The sequence below is a fragment of the Lichenostomus cassidix genome, chromosome 2 (genome assembly GCF_008360975.1).
Source record: "Lichenostomus cassidix isolate B80296 chromosome 2, HeHo_3.0, whole genome shotgun sequence".
NCBI classification, from domain to species: Eukaryota; Metazoa; Chordata; class Aves; order Passeriformes; family Meliphagidae; genus Lichenostomus; species Lichenostomus cassidix.
Genome location: NC_139482.1, coordinates 2,943,414 through 2,957,072, shown reverse-complemented (window position 1 = coordinate 2,957,072; position 13,659 = coordinate 2,943,414). Strand labels below are relative to the sequence as shown.

The 13,659-nt window shown below is 41.6% G+C and overlaps 1 protein-coding gene across 9 annotated transcripts in view; it reads left to right on the top strand.

The window, feature by feature from the left end:
• Positions 1–13,659, top strand: part of ADCYAP1R1 (ADCYAP receptor type I) — a 142,840-nt gene that overhangs the window by 97,558 nt on the left and 31,623 nt on the right. For all 9 annotated transcript variants that reach the window (XM_085050154.1, XM_085050153.1, XM_085050152.1 and 6 more), the window contains exons 8-12: positions 361–458; positions 906–1,038; positions 3,286–3,439; positions 7,437–7,497; positions 12,255–12,324. In XM_085050154.1, the coding sequence (XP_084906280.1) occupies positions 361–458; positions 906–1,038; positions 3,286–3,439; positions 7,437–7,497; positions 12,255–12,324 (516 nt within the window). The remainder of the gene's footprint in view (positions 1–360; positions 459–905; positions 1,039–3,285; positions 3,440–7,436; positions 7,498–12,254; positions 12,325–13,659) is intronic.

The following is a 13,659-nucleotide window of genomic DNA, read 5'->3' as shown; positions in this document are numbered from 1 at the left end:
TATTTGCAGAAAATGAGCTTTTATTGTTGGTGCAGCTTGGAACTTCCAGAATCATGGGGTAACCCCCAGTTCTACTCCTGTTGATAAAGAATCTCTTAGCCAATTTTTGGGGATTTTTTCCAGAGATATGTATAAAAAAAATGTAGATAGAATTTTAGCTCACTGATAAATAACTCCATGGTGTGCAGAAAATAACTCCATGGTGTGCAGACCCAGCCATAGAGCAGAGCTCTGCTCTACAGAGAGATCTCCGAGAAAATGGGAAGAAACCAGGCTGTTCAAGACACAAATCCTGCCTGGTTGCCCCTGCACATTGGCAGGTTGCTGAACCCTCTAACCCTGTGCTTTTTGCCCCCCAAGGATTACTACTATCTCTCGGTGAAGGCTCTGTACACAGTGGGATACAGCACTTCCCTGGTTTCCCTCACCACTGCCATGGTCATCCTGTGTCGCTTCAGGTCAGTGGGGATGGGAGCAAGGAGCTGCACAGTCACTGTGGAGCTCATCTGCCCCAAACAGTGTTCAACTTTGTCTCACTAGATGGAGAATAAGAGGGGAAAGCCCTTTAATGGAACTGCTCCCCCAGCTTGGGCACTGTCCAGAAGTCACATCTCAGTAGGGTGTAAATGCAGCAGGAGGAACTGTGGTTCTGGTTTAGGAAACTTCAGAAGCTGCACTGGGCTGGTTCTCTTGTCTATTTTATGCTTCTCCACATCCTTTCACAAGAAAATCCCCAAATCCTCAGCTCTGGGGTCAGTACTAACCACAGTCCTGGCTTAGATGTTGCTGTTCTTAGCAAGGAGCTCTGGCCAAGTGTGTTCAGACCCAATGATATTTCCACAAAATAATACTATTTTCTTCTTTCTTTCTCTTTCCCCCTCTCTCCCTTTCTCTTTCCTCTCCAGGAAGCTTCACTGCACTCGGAATTTCATCCACATGAACCTCTTTGTTTCGTTCATCCTCCGTGCAATATCTGTGTTCATCAAAGATGGGGTTCTTTATGCTGAACAGGATGGCAACCACTGCTTTATCTCCACGGTGAGTGAAACTGAAACCAAAGCCTTTTCCTGCTTTTTTTTTTTTCAGCATGAGGTAGCAAAATCCACTGGGGCAGACAGCAGTCTGTGGAGTATCATGAGCTGAGAAGTTATTGGGAGAAAGGGGAGTTGGTGGGTAATTTCCCTCCCAGCTCACAGCCACTGGATGTTTCATCTCATGATGTCACCAGCGCCCTTTGAGACAAACCTACAGGTTTTGTTTGCTGGCTCTGCTCTGATTGTTTGTCCCTTTCACAGATCTGCTCAGTGTCAGGTGGGATGAGAGCAGATTTGAGCAATTTCCTTCCTCTGAAGGTCTGGTTTTTCTCCAGAGCCTCATTTGTTCAGGCAGAGTCATGTCTAAGCAGGGTGACCATTCAGACACAGAGAATACACCTGATGGTCACACTCACAGAAAATCAGCAGCATTTCCCACATCTTTGTCTCTGAAATGTGTAGTTTCCTGCAAAGCACACTTTCACTGATGCATTTAGCAGTACATTATGTGTAAATCCCAATTCCTTTCACATTTAAGGCTAGTATTTGATATGATAAATCAGCTCACTGGGTGTAATTATGACAGAATCACAAACTGAGTTCTCCTTTATCCATCCAGTTATGAGCTAAATTCCTCGTGACTCACTTCCACAAGGCAACTGCAGCTGTGTAGTTTCTTAGTCAGCCTTTTCTTTGTCATTAAAACTAGCTTTTGCTCTTAATTCTTCTCCAGGATAAAGCTGCAGCCATGTTAGGTCTGCAGTTTGTTCACAACACTCTTCCAATGGTGGCATCTGCCTCTTTGTTTGGAAACACTTAAAGCATAAAACACATTAAAAATCAACCATTTTGTGACCAGAGATTCAGCCCTGGTGGAGCTTCCATGAAGAAACTCGAGATCTGAGGGTTTAAACACCTTGGCTGTAGATTTGAGGATGAAGTCAAAGTGGGAACCAAGCAAAACTGCCGTCCTTGCACTGCCTCTGGCAGGAGCTTCCATTTTATTCCATTTTATTCCATTTTATTCCATTTTATTCCATTTTATTCCATTTTATTCACTGATTTACTTTTATTCTGCTTTTACTTACTTTTTATTTACTTTTATTCTGCTTTTTATTTACTTTTATTCAAGGATTTGTTGGAAACTCCTACTTTTGTAGGACTAAAGGCATCACACTGGGGTGCAGCACTGGGAAGACCAGTGGATCTGACTCTCACAGGGCTCAGCTTGGTTTCCACCTTAGGCTTTTGTCACAGAACCATTTAGGCTGGAAAAGCCCTCTAAAATTGAGTCCAGCCAGTCCCAAGCACTGCCAGGGTCAGCACCAAAGTCCCAAAGTGTCCCCAAGTGCCACATTTACACATCTTTTAAACACCTCCATGCATGGTTACTCCACCACCGACCTGGACACTGTTCCAGTGTTTGGCAACCCCTCAGTGAAGAAATTTTCACTAATATCTGATTTAAACCTCCCCTGATGCAATTCAGAACACTTTCCTCTTGTCCCATCGTTTGTAACCTGGAAGAAGAGACTGACCTTGCTGCCACCTCCTGTCACAGAGTTTTAGAGAGTGATAATGTCCTCCCTGAGCCCCTTTTTCTCCAGGCTAAACAAACTCAGTTCCTTACTTTAAAATCTCTATATTTTATTTTAATTTTATTTTTATTTTTCATTTTTCTTTCGTTTGCTCCTTCCCCTTCCTGTCAGTGAATGAAAACTTCCATCATTTTTTACAGTTGATCCCTCAGCCTCCTTTTTGCCTCACACTTACTTCCATTTTCTGTCCTTGAGTGACAACACTGATGATGGATGGCAAGGAACTGCAATTCCCAGCTGCCCATCATCCTTTCTGATCCCACTCTCAGGGCTTTCCACAATCATCCTGCCATTTCACATCCTTCCCTGGGTTTCTCTGGATTCTTTTCTTCCCTGCACTTAACCCTGGCAGGGTTTTAAGCCCAGCAGTTGGTGTTTGCTGGGGCTGTGAGCTCTCAGCAGTGCAGGACATGCTCAAGCTGCTCTGCAGAAGCTCCTTGACCACTTCCCACTGGTAAAATTGGCTTCCTCCCCATTCAGGCTTTGCTGTCTGAGTGATACCTCACATTTTTCCCATTCTTTAAAACCTTTACTGTTGAAAGAGTGTAATACTCAGCTCTTTCCAGTGAGGGATTTGGAGATGCTAAAAGCATTTTTTTCCTGTTAGACCGAAGCAACGTGGAAATAACTTTGTTTTTCTTGATTCTCTGCAGGTGGAATGCAAAGCAGTGATGGTGTTTTTCCACTACTGTGTCATGTCCAACTACTTCTGGCTTTTCATCGAGGGTTTGTACCTTTTCACCTTGCTGGTAGAAACCTTCTTCCCCGAGAGGAGATACTTCTACTGGTACACAATCATCGGCTGGGGTAGGTGGCATTTTTTGTCTCAGATGGGGCTCAGGGTGCAGGATGACTCCACAATCCATCTGCTATTTCCACAGAAGGGTTTCAAGTATAATTTTTAGTCTTTGTGTAGAAGTGCCGCCACAGCCTGCTGGGCATTGTGGTTTTTTGCCTGAATGGAGTTGAACTCAAATGTGGAGGACACCACATCTCTAGCAGAGAAAATTCTCTACAACAGAAAATTGCCTTCCACAAGATAGGATCTCAATGTTGAGTCCTTTAGCTTAATCAAATCTGCAAGGCTGTGTCCAGTCCATTTTCTAAGGCTTCATTTGTGTCTTTCTTCCAGATGATAACTAAATTGAAAATGTACCCAAAGGGTATTCACATCTGCTTGTCCTACCTGGATGGGAAATGAAACCTTGCAGTGGGAAGAAACAAGATTTATTTCAGAAAAGCCAGTTAAATGATGACAACCAGTGTAATTATTTTTCATTCTGGCCTTCTGGAGATAAATTGGTTCCTGTGACATGCTAATTCAAGCAGTTCTTTGGTGATGTTTTTTATGCAGAAGTCAGATGGTGAATGCAGAAGAGCACATTCATTTAAAATGTTCCCTGAGAAGGTTAAACTCGATTTTTGTACTTATAGGCACTTCTGAAATAATTAGAAATAATCCTGTATATTAATGTGTAAGGTCTACACACAAACCCCACACCTTCAACTATTCTCCTTTGACAAAAACATCCTTATGTAGGCTGAACTTTCAAGTAATCCACAGCTGGTCTTGCTCTTTCCCTCCTGAAGCAGCTGGACTCAAACCAAAATTTTTATCTCCTGTCAAAAAATCCCTACAGTAGGGAGAAAAAAATATTTGGAGAAGGTATAGAGGTAGAGAAGGTGAAGAGAAGGTATGGAGAGAAAAGGTGAACAAATCTTCATAAATAATCAATGCCATTAGAAGGCTGATGTAAAAGGATGGTTACTGGAAAAGGCTTTGGAAAAGAAACTGTTGGAAAGGGTATTCAGGGTTCCTTTTGTATCATCCACAACTGTGTAATCACATTATAGCTGAGATAAGAGTATATTTCTGAGGAGAAATTAGGGGTTACATACATGAAAATCTGACAATTAGAAAAGAAAGCAATGGAAAACTGCAAATTGTCAAATCTTTGTAAAGAGAATATAGATCAGAGGATGAGTTTCTTTAATGAAGTTTGCACAATTTTCATATCTGTACATGTCTGAATGTGAAAATACTGTAAACCAGCACACATTAGCTGACTTCAATTTTTTTAATCAGTCTTTGTAATGAATGAACTACCCAGATGGATTCATTCTTCAATGCAACCTTAAAATATTTTGCTTTGAGCTGAGTACCACAAATAATATCTGGCTGTTCCATTTATAGACTTCATGGAATCATGGAATGGTTTGGGATGGAAAGGACTTTAAAGCTCATCCAGCTCCACCTCCTGCCATGGGCAGGGACACCTTCCACTGTCGCAGGTTGCTCCAAGCCCTGTTCAACCTGGCTTTGGACACTGTCAGGGATCCAGGGGCAGCCACAGCTTCTCTGGGAACCCTGTGCCAGGGCCTGCCCACCCTCACAGGGAAGAATTCCTTCCCAATATCCCATCCATCCCTGCCCTCTGGCAGTGAGAAGCCATTCCCTGTGTCCTGTCACTCCAGACCCTTGTGCCAAGTTCCTGGGCACAGCATTTAAGTCACCTCACATTCAAATCAGCATCATCAATATCCGTTAACAACTCTCTAGATGTGGGTAGTTTTAGTTTTGTTTTGTTTTTTTAAACACAACTATTTTCTCAGCTCCTGCATGTTCCATGGAGCTGCAGTTCCCCTGACCTGGTGGGAGCAATTGGCAATTTTCAAAGCCAACAAAGGCACTTCCAGACCTTGGATTCAATCCATGGAGGGCAAAAGCAGCCCCTGGGCTCAGAGCTGGTGGGGAGGGAGCTGCACTGAAGCAGCAACAAGCAAGAGCTCAGCACTTTGCAGCATCTGGATGTTTATCTGTTTGTTCAAATGTGCTGAGATGTCCTCATTTGATTAATGAGAAAAACACATGGCTGTGTTGATCCAGGCAGTTTTTTTCTTCCTAAATCTGCAATATGCTGGTAAATTCTCTGGGTACAGTGCTGTCTGCCTGAGCTCTCTCCTGATGCCTGCTCCTGACTCCAGGCAGCACAAGTCAGCAAGAATAAATCTCTTCTCAGCCTTCGGGTCTTGTGTGTTTTCTGAAGTTCATCAAAGGCTGAAAAGAAGGTGATGAAGAGATATAAATCTTTTGATGTAAAGAAAAGTGGTGTGAGTATATGTATATTCATAGAGCAGATGGTTCAAAACTACAAGCTGATCTGCAGTGTGGGGTTTTTAACTGTATTTTTATGACACATTTAGTTTAATTCTGTCTTCCTGCACATTTTACAAATTCAGAACACTATTCATAGCATGAAAATTTATATGGAGGAAATCAGTGCAAACTAATAAAACATGAGAGCCATGTTTCATGGGATGATAGAGTCATAGAATGGTTTGGATTGGAGAGACCTTAAAACTCATCTCATTCCAACCCCCTGCCATGGACACCTCCCACTATCCCAGGTTGCTCTAAGCCTCATCCAACCCAGCCTTGGACAATTCCAGGGATCCAGGGGCAGCCACAGCTTCTATGGGCAAATAGTTGATATTTCAAGTTTACTTTGATAAAATTAGAATTAAAGTTTGGTGTTTAAAAATTAATTTGAACTCCTTTAAGGGCAAAAAGATCTCAATGTTTTCTAGGTGTTCACCTGTGAGAAAAGTAGACTTCAACTGAGATTAAATATGCATGGTTTCTTCTCCCCAAAGCCTGTCATTTTATTTCTTTTGTATCATTTTCCTTTCAAATTCTCCTCTGTGTGCTTATTTAAAAGAGGAGGGCTCCATCAGTCACCTAGGTCTAGCAGGGATATTTTTATTTCTGATGGTGGGAATATGATTTGACAGAGACTCATCTCAGTGGGTTCAAATGAGTGACTAATGAATGTGACATCAACACAGCCTTGCCAAATGGATGAAATATAATTGTTCCTGTCAACTCATGACAGTCTTGTTCACTGCTGGGAGCTGGGGTTATCAAGGTCTTTGCTTTGTTTGCTTTTTAGCACTTTATTTACCCAGTGGTGCCTGAATAGATGTCAGCAGTTCCTTAGTCAAAGATTTTATTTACCATACAGTGGAAATTCATCTTAACCAGAGTTGTCTTGCATAAATGAATTATTTCACCAAAATATTTCCACTGAAAAAATCACGCTTTTATTTGCCTTTTCAGAAAGGAAAATAAATCCAGGTTTCTCAGTGGGTTCTTACTGTTTTAATTAAACTTGCACTTTACGTGCATTTTTCGAAAGTGAAGAAATGTCTGAAATAGGAATTAAATCCTTACTCCGGTATTCTCTTTTAGGAGTCTGTTGTTTTGCTTGGGTATTTTTTTTAAATGAAAAAAAGCGTTAAATATTCCTGCGAACAAAGGAAACTCCTCCTTTCTCGATTTGTTTGGGTTGAATAAGTAAAGCAAAACCAGCTATTTACACAATAGCAGAGAAAATGCAACACATGTAAATCATTCGCTCCAAAACCACAGAAGAATACACAGAATCCAATAATGCCACTCCAGCTCAACATCTGGCACTGCAATTATTGCAGGATGACAGTAGCTCTACACACACACGTGGCTGATTCTGTTCTGTCCAGACTTTGTTTTATTCTTCATGCAACAAGATGTAGTTAAACATTGAGCAACAATAACTTGAAACAGCTCCATTCTCTCCAGTTACCTGTTTTCTTCTGCAATCCCACCTCTGATTGAGATGGGTGAGAGCTCTGAATTCACTCAATAAATTGCATTATCTCGTGCCCAGGTGCTGTTAGGAGAAAAACCCTCAGTGGAGAGGTTGCATGAAGTGCTCATTGCTGCATGTCTGGGCTGTTGATGGTGTCACTGTCTTGTCCCCTGCAGGTACCCCAACGATTTGTGTCACTGTCTGGGCAGTGCTGAGGCTTCACTTCGATGACACTGGGTAGGTGTTGCCATGTGGGAAATCATTCCATGTGCATCCAGCACCACAGCAATGTGGGGATCAGAGAACACAGAGCACCAGGAATGTGGGGATCAGAGAACACAGAGTCACTGAGGCTGGGAAAGACCTTCAAGGTCCAACCTGTGACACATCCCCACCTTGTCACCAGCCTAGAGCACTGAGTGCCACCTCCAGGCATTCCTTGGATACCTCCAGGGGTTGGGATTCCAAACCTCCCTGGGCAGCCCTTGTTCAACAACCCTTTTAGTGAAAAACTTCCTCCTGCTGTCCAGCCTGAGCCTCCTGTGGCACAGCTTGAGGCCATTCCCTCTTGTTCTGTTTTCCCCTTCAATTTCTGACATCGATTCACGTACACAAATTTAGGTCCAGAATTCCAATTCTTTCCTGGTCATCTGCACAAAGAGCCACAGTTTGATGTCTGTGCCACCACTGCCCTGGGGAGTTCCTACAAGAAGACGTAGGCATCAAACCTGTAAAAGTGCAGCTGACCCCAATCCCTGCTCCATTAAATCAGTGGAGTCCAGGATATGGTTTGTCCTATCTTAGAAGAGCTGAGTTGAATCACATATCATTTTCTGCTTCTTTCCCACTGATTGTGGAGGAAGACAAAAGTGATGAACTCAGAATAATCATTAAAATCCACATTCAACATATCATTTTCATTCACAACAACAAAAAATGCAAAAGAACAACTAAATTAAACAGAAAGTGTGAAAAAAGTTCCCTGTATCAAATCCACAAATAACATCACAACACAAAACAAAAAGACAAATTACACAAAATCCACCCCTCAGCCCTTCACTACAACTACAACACAAATTCCCAATTGTCATTTTATTAGAGATAAATCTAATATAATAATACAATTAACGAAATCTGCACCAGGCATTGCTGAGCTTTGAGTTACCAGGGCAGTTAGGAGTTTAGCTTCCCACTGAGGAGTGTTTACCTTAAAAATCTTGCAGGGAAGATGAATAGGGGTGAGGCACAAATCCACATCCTGTCTCCTGGGTGGAAAAAAATAAAAATTCAGAAAGAATTCAAAAGGGTGGGTTCCTCCCACATTGTCTCTTTCCATGGGAAAAAAAATTTCAAATATCTTGGCTCCTGTACTTTAGGACCAGAAGGAAAAGTTGCTCCCAGAGATGGACCTGCATATCTTGGTAATCAGTATCTCCTCTGATAGAGCAGCAGAAGAGACAGGTATGAATAGATGTCTATTTACATCCTGAAAAGACAGATCAGCAATGCTTTTTTCATGTGAGCTATGTTTGAACCTGATGAAATGTTAGAAAAATGAGAGATACTGGGTAAAAATTCAAAAATCAGTCAGTGGTTCTTTGAAAACACAGAACTGAGAGAAAGGCATTTCATACCCAAATCCCATTTCCCAAGATTTTCCTAGATTTTCCAATCCCCCATGATCCAAATCATTGAGGCTTATGCTTTTATTTTGCCTAATGCTAGAGATACCTGGATCCAAAATTTGCACAAACCTGATTGTTCTGTCAGGTTTTCTTCATCCTTGTTCTTTCAGACTCTCTCTGGAAAGCACATAAAAGCCTTTCCTCCACTGGGGATGCCAGTGCTTTGACCTAATGTTCTATTTTGACATGAAGACAAATTAAATCATTTATTTCCATGCAGAACAAGCCAGAAACTCCCGTTGTGTAATTATTACGATTACAACATTGGTCCTAAAAGCACTAATTTCTCTTACAAGTCCAAACAGCCCTTGCATTTTGCAGGTAGGGAGAATGCCTCGCAGAAGGAAGAAAAATAAAAAAACAACCAAAAACATTCCTTTTATTTAGAGAAGCTATTTAGCATGCAAGACATTTAGACAGATTCTAGCTGAGAGTCTCAGTGGTTACTTTTTAAAAATCAGCAAGCCTTGTTCTGGGAGTGGGGGAGAAGCCAGCATGAGCCTGAGAACACTGTGGAAATTACTGGACTGGAAAACCACAGTGGCAAAGGACTGAAATCCAGGCTCAGAGCCTGAGTCCCCTCCTGCCTGTCCTTTAGAAAACTGGCAGAGCTCCCCTGACTTCATCCCCTGACTTCCATCACCATAAGTGACAGGATGGAGGAGATAAATGCAGCTGTCTGTTGATCCAGAGCTCTGCTCCTGATTTAAATGGAGTTACTCCAGACGTGCACCAGGGATGGAGCAGAGATCAGAATGTGGCCTTTTCCAATGGAAACCACATCCCTTCTCCAGCCCTCTGGCTCCTTTCCCTTCATCCATCCTGGAAAAGAGTCCTGCCAGTCCAACCTGCACTGTAGGGAGGCATTTGACAGAAATTAGGGATCTTGTTTACATAATACAACAAATTCTGACTGTTCTGCTGTGAGTTCCTAGTTGTTTATCTGAGCAGGTTCTTTCCACCACATTTGTCCTATAGATGTCACAGGCACTGGACTAAAAAAGGTCCTTGAAGAACCCTCTGTGTGAGCTTGATCTGATTCATGATTGTCATCTGCAAGGTGGAGGTTGGGAATTGAGCTCGCTGGGGTCACATCCTGTAAAAACAGAGGAATGGTCTAAACAAAGGGAAAGGTCTAAGAAGAGGAGAGGAAAAAAGCAGAGGGAAGGTTTAAGAACAATAGGAATTTGTAGGGATGATGTGTCACCCTGAAGTACCTCAGTGTGGGAAAAAAAAACTCCAACAAAACAGCCTCCAAGTGTGTCTTTGTCCCAAACAGTTTTTGGGATAATTAGCTGGTCTATTGGTGTTTATAATCCAGATAACTGGAACTAGAAGAGGTGGATTCCTATTCCTTTTAATTTCTCGTTCCTACGCAGACAAATTGTCATAGAGCAATATCTATTTGTGCAGCTAAATTAATATGAAAATTTGCCCAGGTTCTTCCAGCATTGGTCAATTCACTAAAGAATTCAGGGCAGATTTAATGTCCATTATAGTGAGGTTGAGCTCTGCAAATAATGGGTCATTTTCAGTAGACAACACCTAATTTATAAATGCATACAAAGAATTTAAAAGATAATTTAAGGTGCATACAATTGTTAATCACTGAAAAAACCCTGATTTCCAGACTGTGGGTGAGGAATTCCCTCCGAGCATTTATCCCCTTTCAAATGTTTCAAGTTGGGCATCCAAAGTGAGATAGCACAGAAATATTAATTTGCACTTGAAAATCTCAGTCATCATTCCCATAGATCTGTGGGGATTTCAAGTTTCTATGCTTTGCAAACAGAAGCAAAAATATATATATTTTTTTTTGTAAATTTGAACCCAAACCTTTAAGTTTTCTCACTTCTCACCAGCTGTGCCACACACATCCTTATTGTTGGTCTTATGGGAATACAGGAAAATATTCTTCATCTGAAATTAAGAAATATTGTTCAAATGAAAATAATGAATCTCATTCAATCGAAAATAGAAGTTTAACTGAAATTTCTAAACAAGGCATCACTCAGACATTTGGGATTTCTCTCAGACACACTTTGATGATGGGAATTTAGCTCTCCCTCTTCACTTTTACACATGTATAGTTTTCTTTAAAGTAAAGATTTTCACTTTTCCCCCAGCTGCTGCCACACAACCCTTTAAATGACACACAAGGTGCATTAAGCTCTCATGACACCAGCAGTGTTTTATTCCTTTTTTTTCTTCCCAATATTTCTTGGCATCTGACAAATGCACCATGACAGCCTCTGCTGGGACTTTGGCTCTTTTCCCAGTGGGAAGGAAAACCTCCTTCTCAGAGCTGCAGGTACCAAATAGACAGATTTCTGTGATTTTATATTTGCTAGAGGGAAAAATCAGGGGAAGAAAGTAGAGACCAATGAAAGAAAATTTTTATCTGACAGGCAAATTCTTGATGACTTGAAACAGTCATGAAGACATATTTCTCAATAATAAATAGTAGTCATTATAACAGTGTAGCAGGGGCTGGAAAATAAGATTCTTTTCATTATTATTGATTTTTTAGCCCTAAAAATGTATCTTAACATTAAAACCCTATATGTACATGAGCCATATATTTGACTGTCCAAACACACCTGTGTGAAATTAAGCTCTGCAGAACCCTTTGGTGATTCCAGAGGAAGATTTCAAATGTTGAGGTAAAAATGTCATTTTATTTATGATTACTCAGTATCAAGAGCTTAACAAAGGAGCTGACCCCAAATGTTGCCCATTTGTGATCCTTCTCAGATGAATCCTTGACAGGACTTGCAACCCAATGACTGGAAAATCATCCCCATAGGTGAATACAACCAACATTCCTGGTGCACTGGAAATGTGTAAGAATCCTTGTGTCAGGGTCAGAAACCCACATTCATATCTGTTAACCCTGGAAAAGTAAAGGAGACATCAAACTTTGGAATAACCCAAAAACCTCCATCCTTTTAAGTATCTCTTGATTGTTTTTTTCCTAAAGAGACAATTTTACAGCAGTATTGTAGACACAGAAACACACTTAAAGGGTTTTTCCAAAATATCTAAGCTGTTTAGTAAGAAATGCCATTGAAACTGTTGCAAATTTTTTTTTTTAACTTTCAAATGATTGTGGAAAGGCTGTAAAAAAAAAGCTGTAATAAGACAAACTAAAGAATTACTACTATAAATTCAGATAAAATAATATAGCCGTGAAACCAACCTCCCACATTCTGCCCCCTTAAAAACAGTTGTGAGTTCATGAATTTCTTCGTTTTATCTTTTTTTCTTTCCCTCTCCTTCCCCACCCCATTGTTTCCCTGCTGCCTGCAGCTGCTGGGACATGAATGACAACACTGCCTTGTGGTGGGTGATCAAGGGCCCCGTGGTTGGGTCAATCATGGTGAGTAGCACTTGGAGCAGACACTTCCTCAGCTCTCCTTGGGGGGACAAATGACCAATTTCAACATCTTCAAATACTTCACAGACTGTGCTACATCCCCGTGCTGGATTGCTGGGCAGATTCTCTAAGTTTCCATCATTTTCCACCCACAATGTGAAGGAATTCCATTGCTGAGGAGAAGGTTTGGTGCAGGTTAAATGATGATGCACTGCCTCCAACAAAGGAGTTATTCAGGTGCTGAAACACAGACACAAATGCCATAATTCAGAACCCAGAGGACGAGGGACACTTGTCTGGGGCTGGCAGATGTGTCTTAGCGTATATGGAAATCCTGTGCCAATTGGGGTGCCAGCTGAAGGCCAGGTGGGACAGCCCAGGGCATCTAAAATAATAGTAAATATCAGTGACTAGGAAATGCATTCTGTCGGCTGAACTGAGTTAATTGCACAGCTAAATTTACCTAAAATTAGCATCATAATAGTACTTGGTCATAGTGCAAGATGAAATTGTCAGCAAGGTAGCTGAGCTCACTTTAGTTGATGGAGGTCTTAAATTTGACTGAAATTATGTCAGATCCAGACGCCTGCACAGGGAAGACTGGGACATTCTAAAGTGTCCTATTTTGGGCTTCACAGAGTGGCTATAACTGGAAAGGTTCACTGGAAATCTTTTAGCCCAACCTCCCTGCTCAAGCAGGATCCCCTAGAACACATTACCAAATGGATTCTGATTGTCTCCAGAGACAGAGATATTCTGCTGCTCCAAATAACACAGGAATTTTTAAATGCTGTTGGGCTCCTGCAGGTGGAAAATCAATTGAGCCCCTGGACATTATGGTCAGTGGCAGCTGAAAATCATTCATTCTGCCACACGTAAGTGTCTTATTCTGGGCAGCCTGAGTTGCTCTCCACACCCCAGGGACAGAATTAGGCAGGTTTTCTGTGACTTTTCTGGGAATTTGGACATCCAGCTCACATGTAGCCAATAGAACAGGAGGTTTTATCAGCTTTGGTATTTCTCCTCTGAAGTCTTTGGACAGCTCTGCAAAGTCCAGCAATCTTCAGATAAATCAAAGGGAACTCAGCCAATTTCTGCACCAAAACAGAGAGGGTTCAGTGATCCAAGGTTTTTGGTCCATGTGTGAATTTCCATGTTCTGCGGACATATGCTTTAAAGGATCACCTTCTGCTTGGGGAATCAGTTAAACCTGGTTTCCATCAAAGGCTTCAAAGAACCAAGCAATCAGCAAGGGACAACTGGGCTTTTGATCCATTTGTAGTGCTCTGTTCATGCAGAAACTGCTGAAAAAGATGCTCACATCCAGTTCCTGGTCTC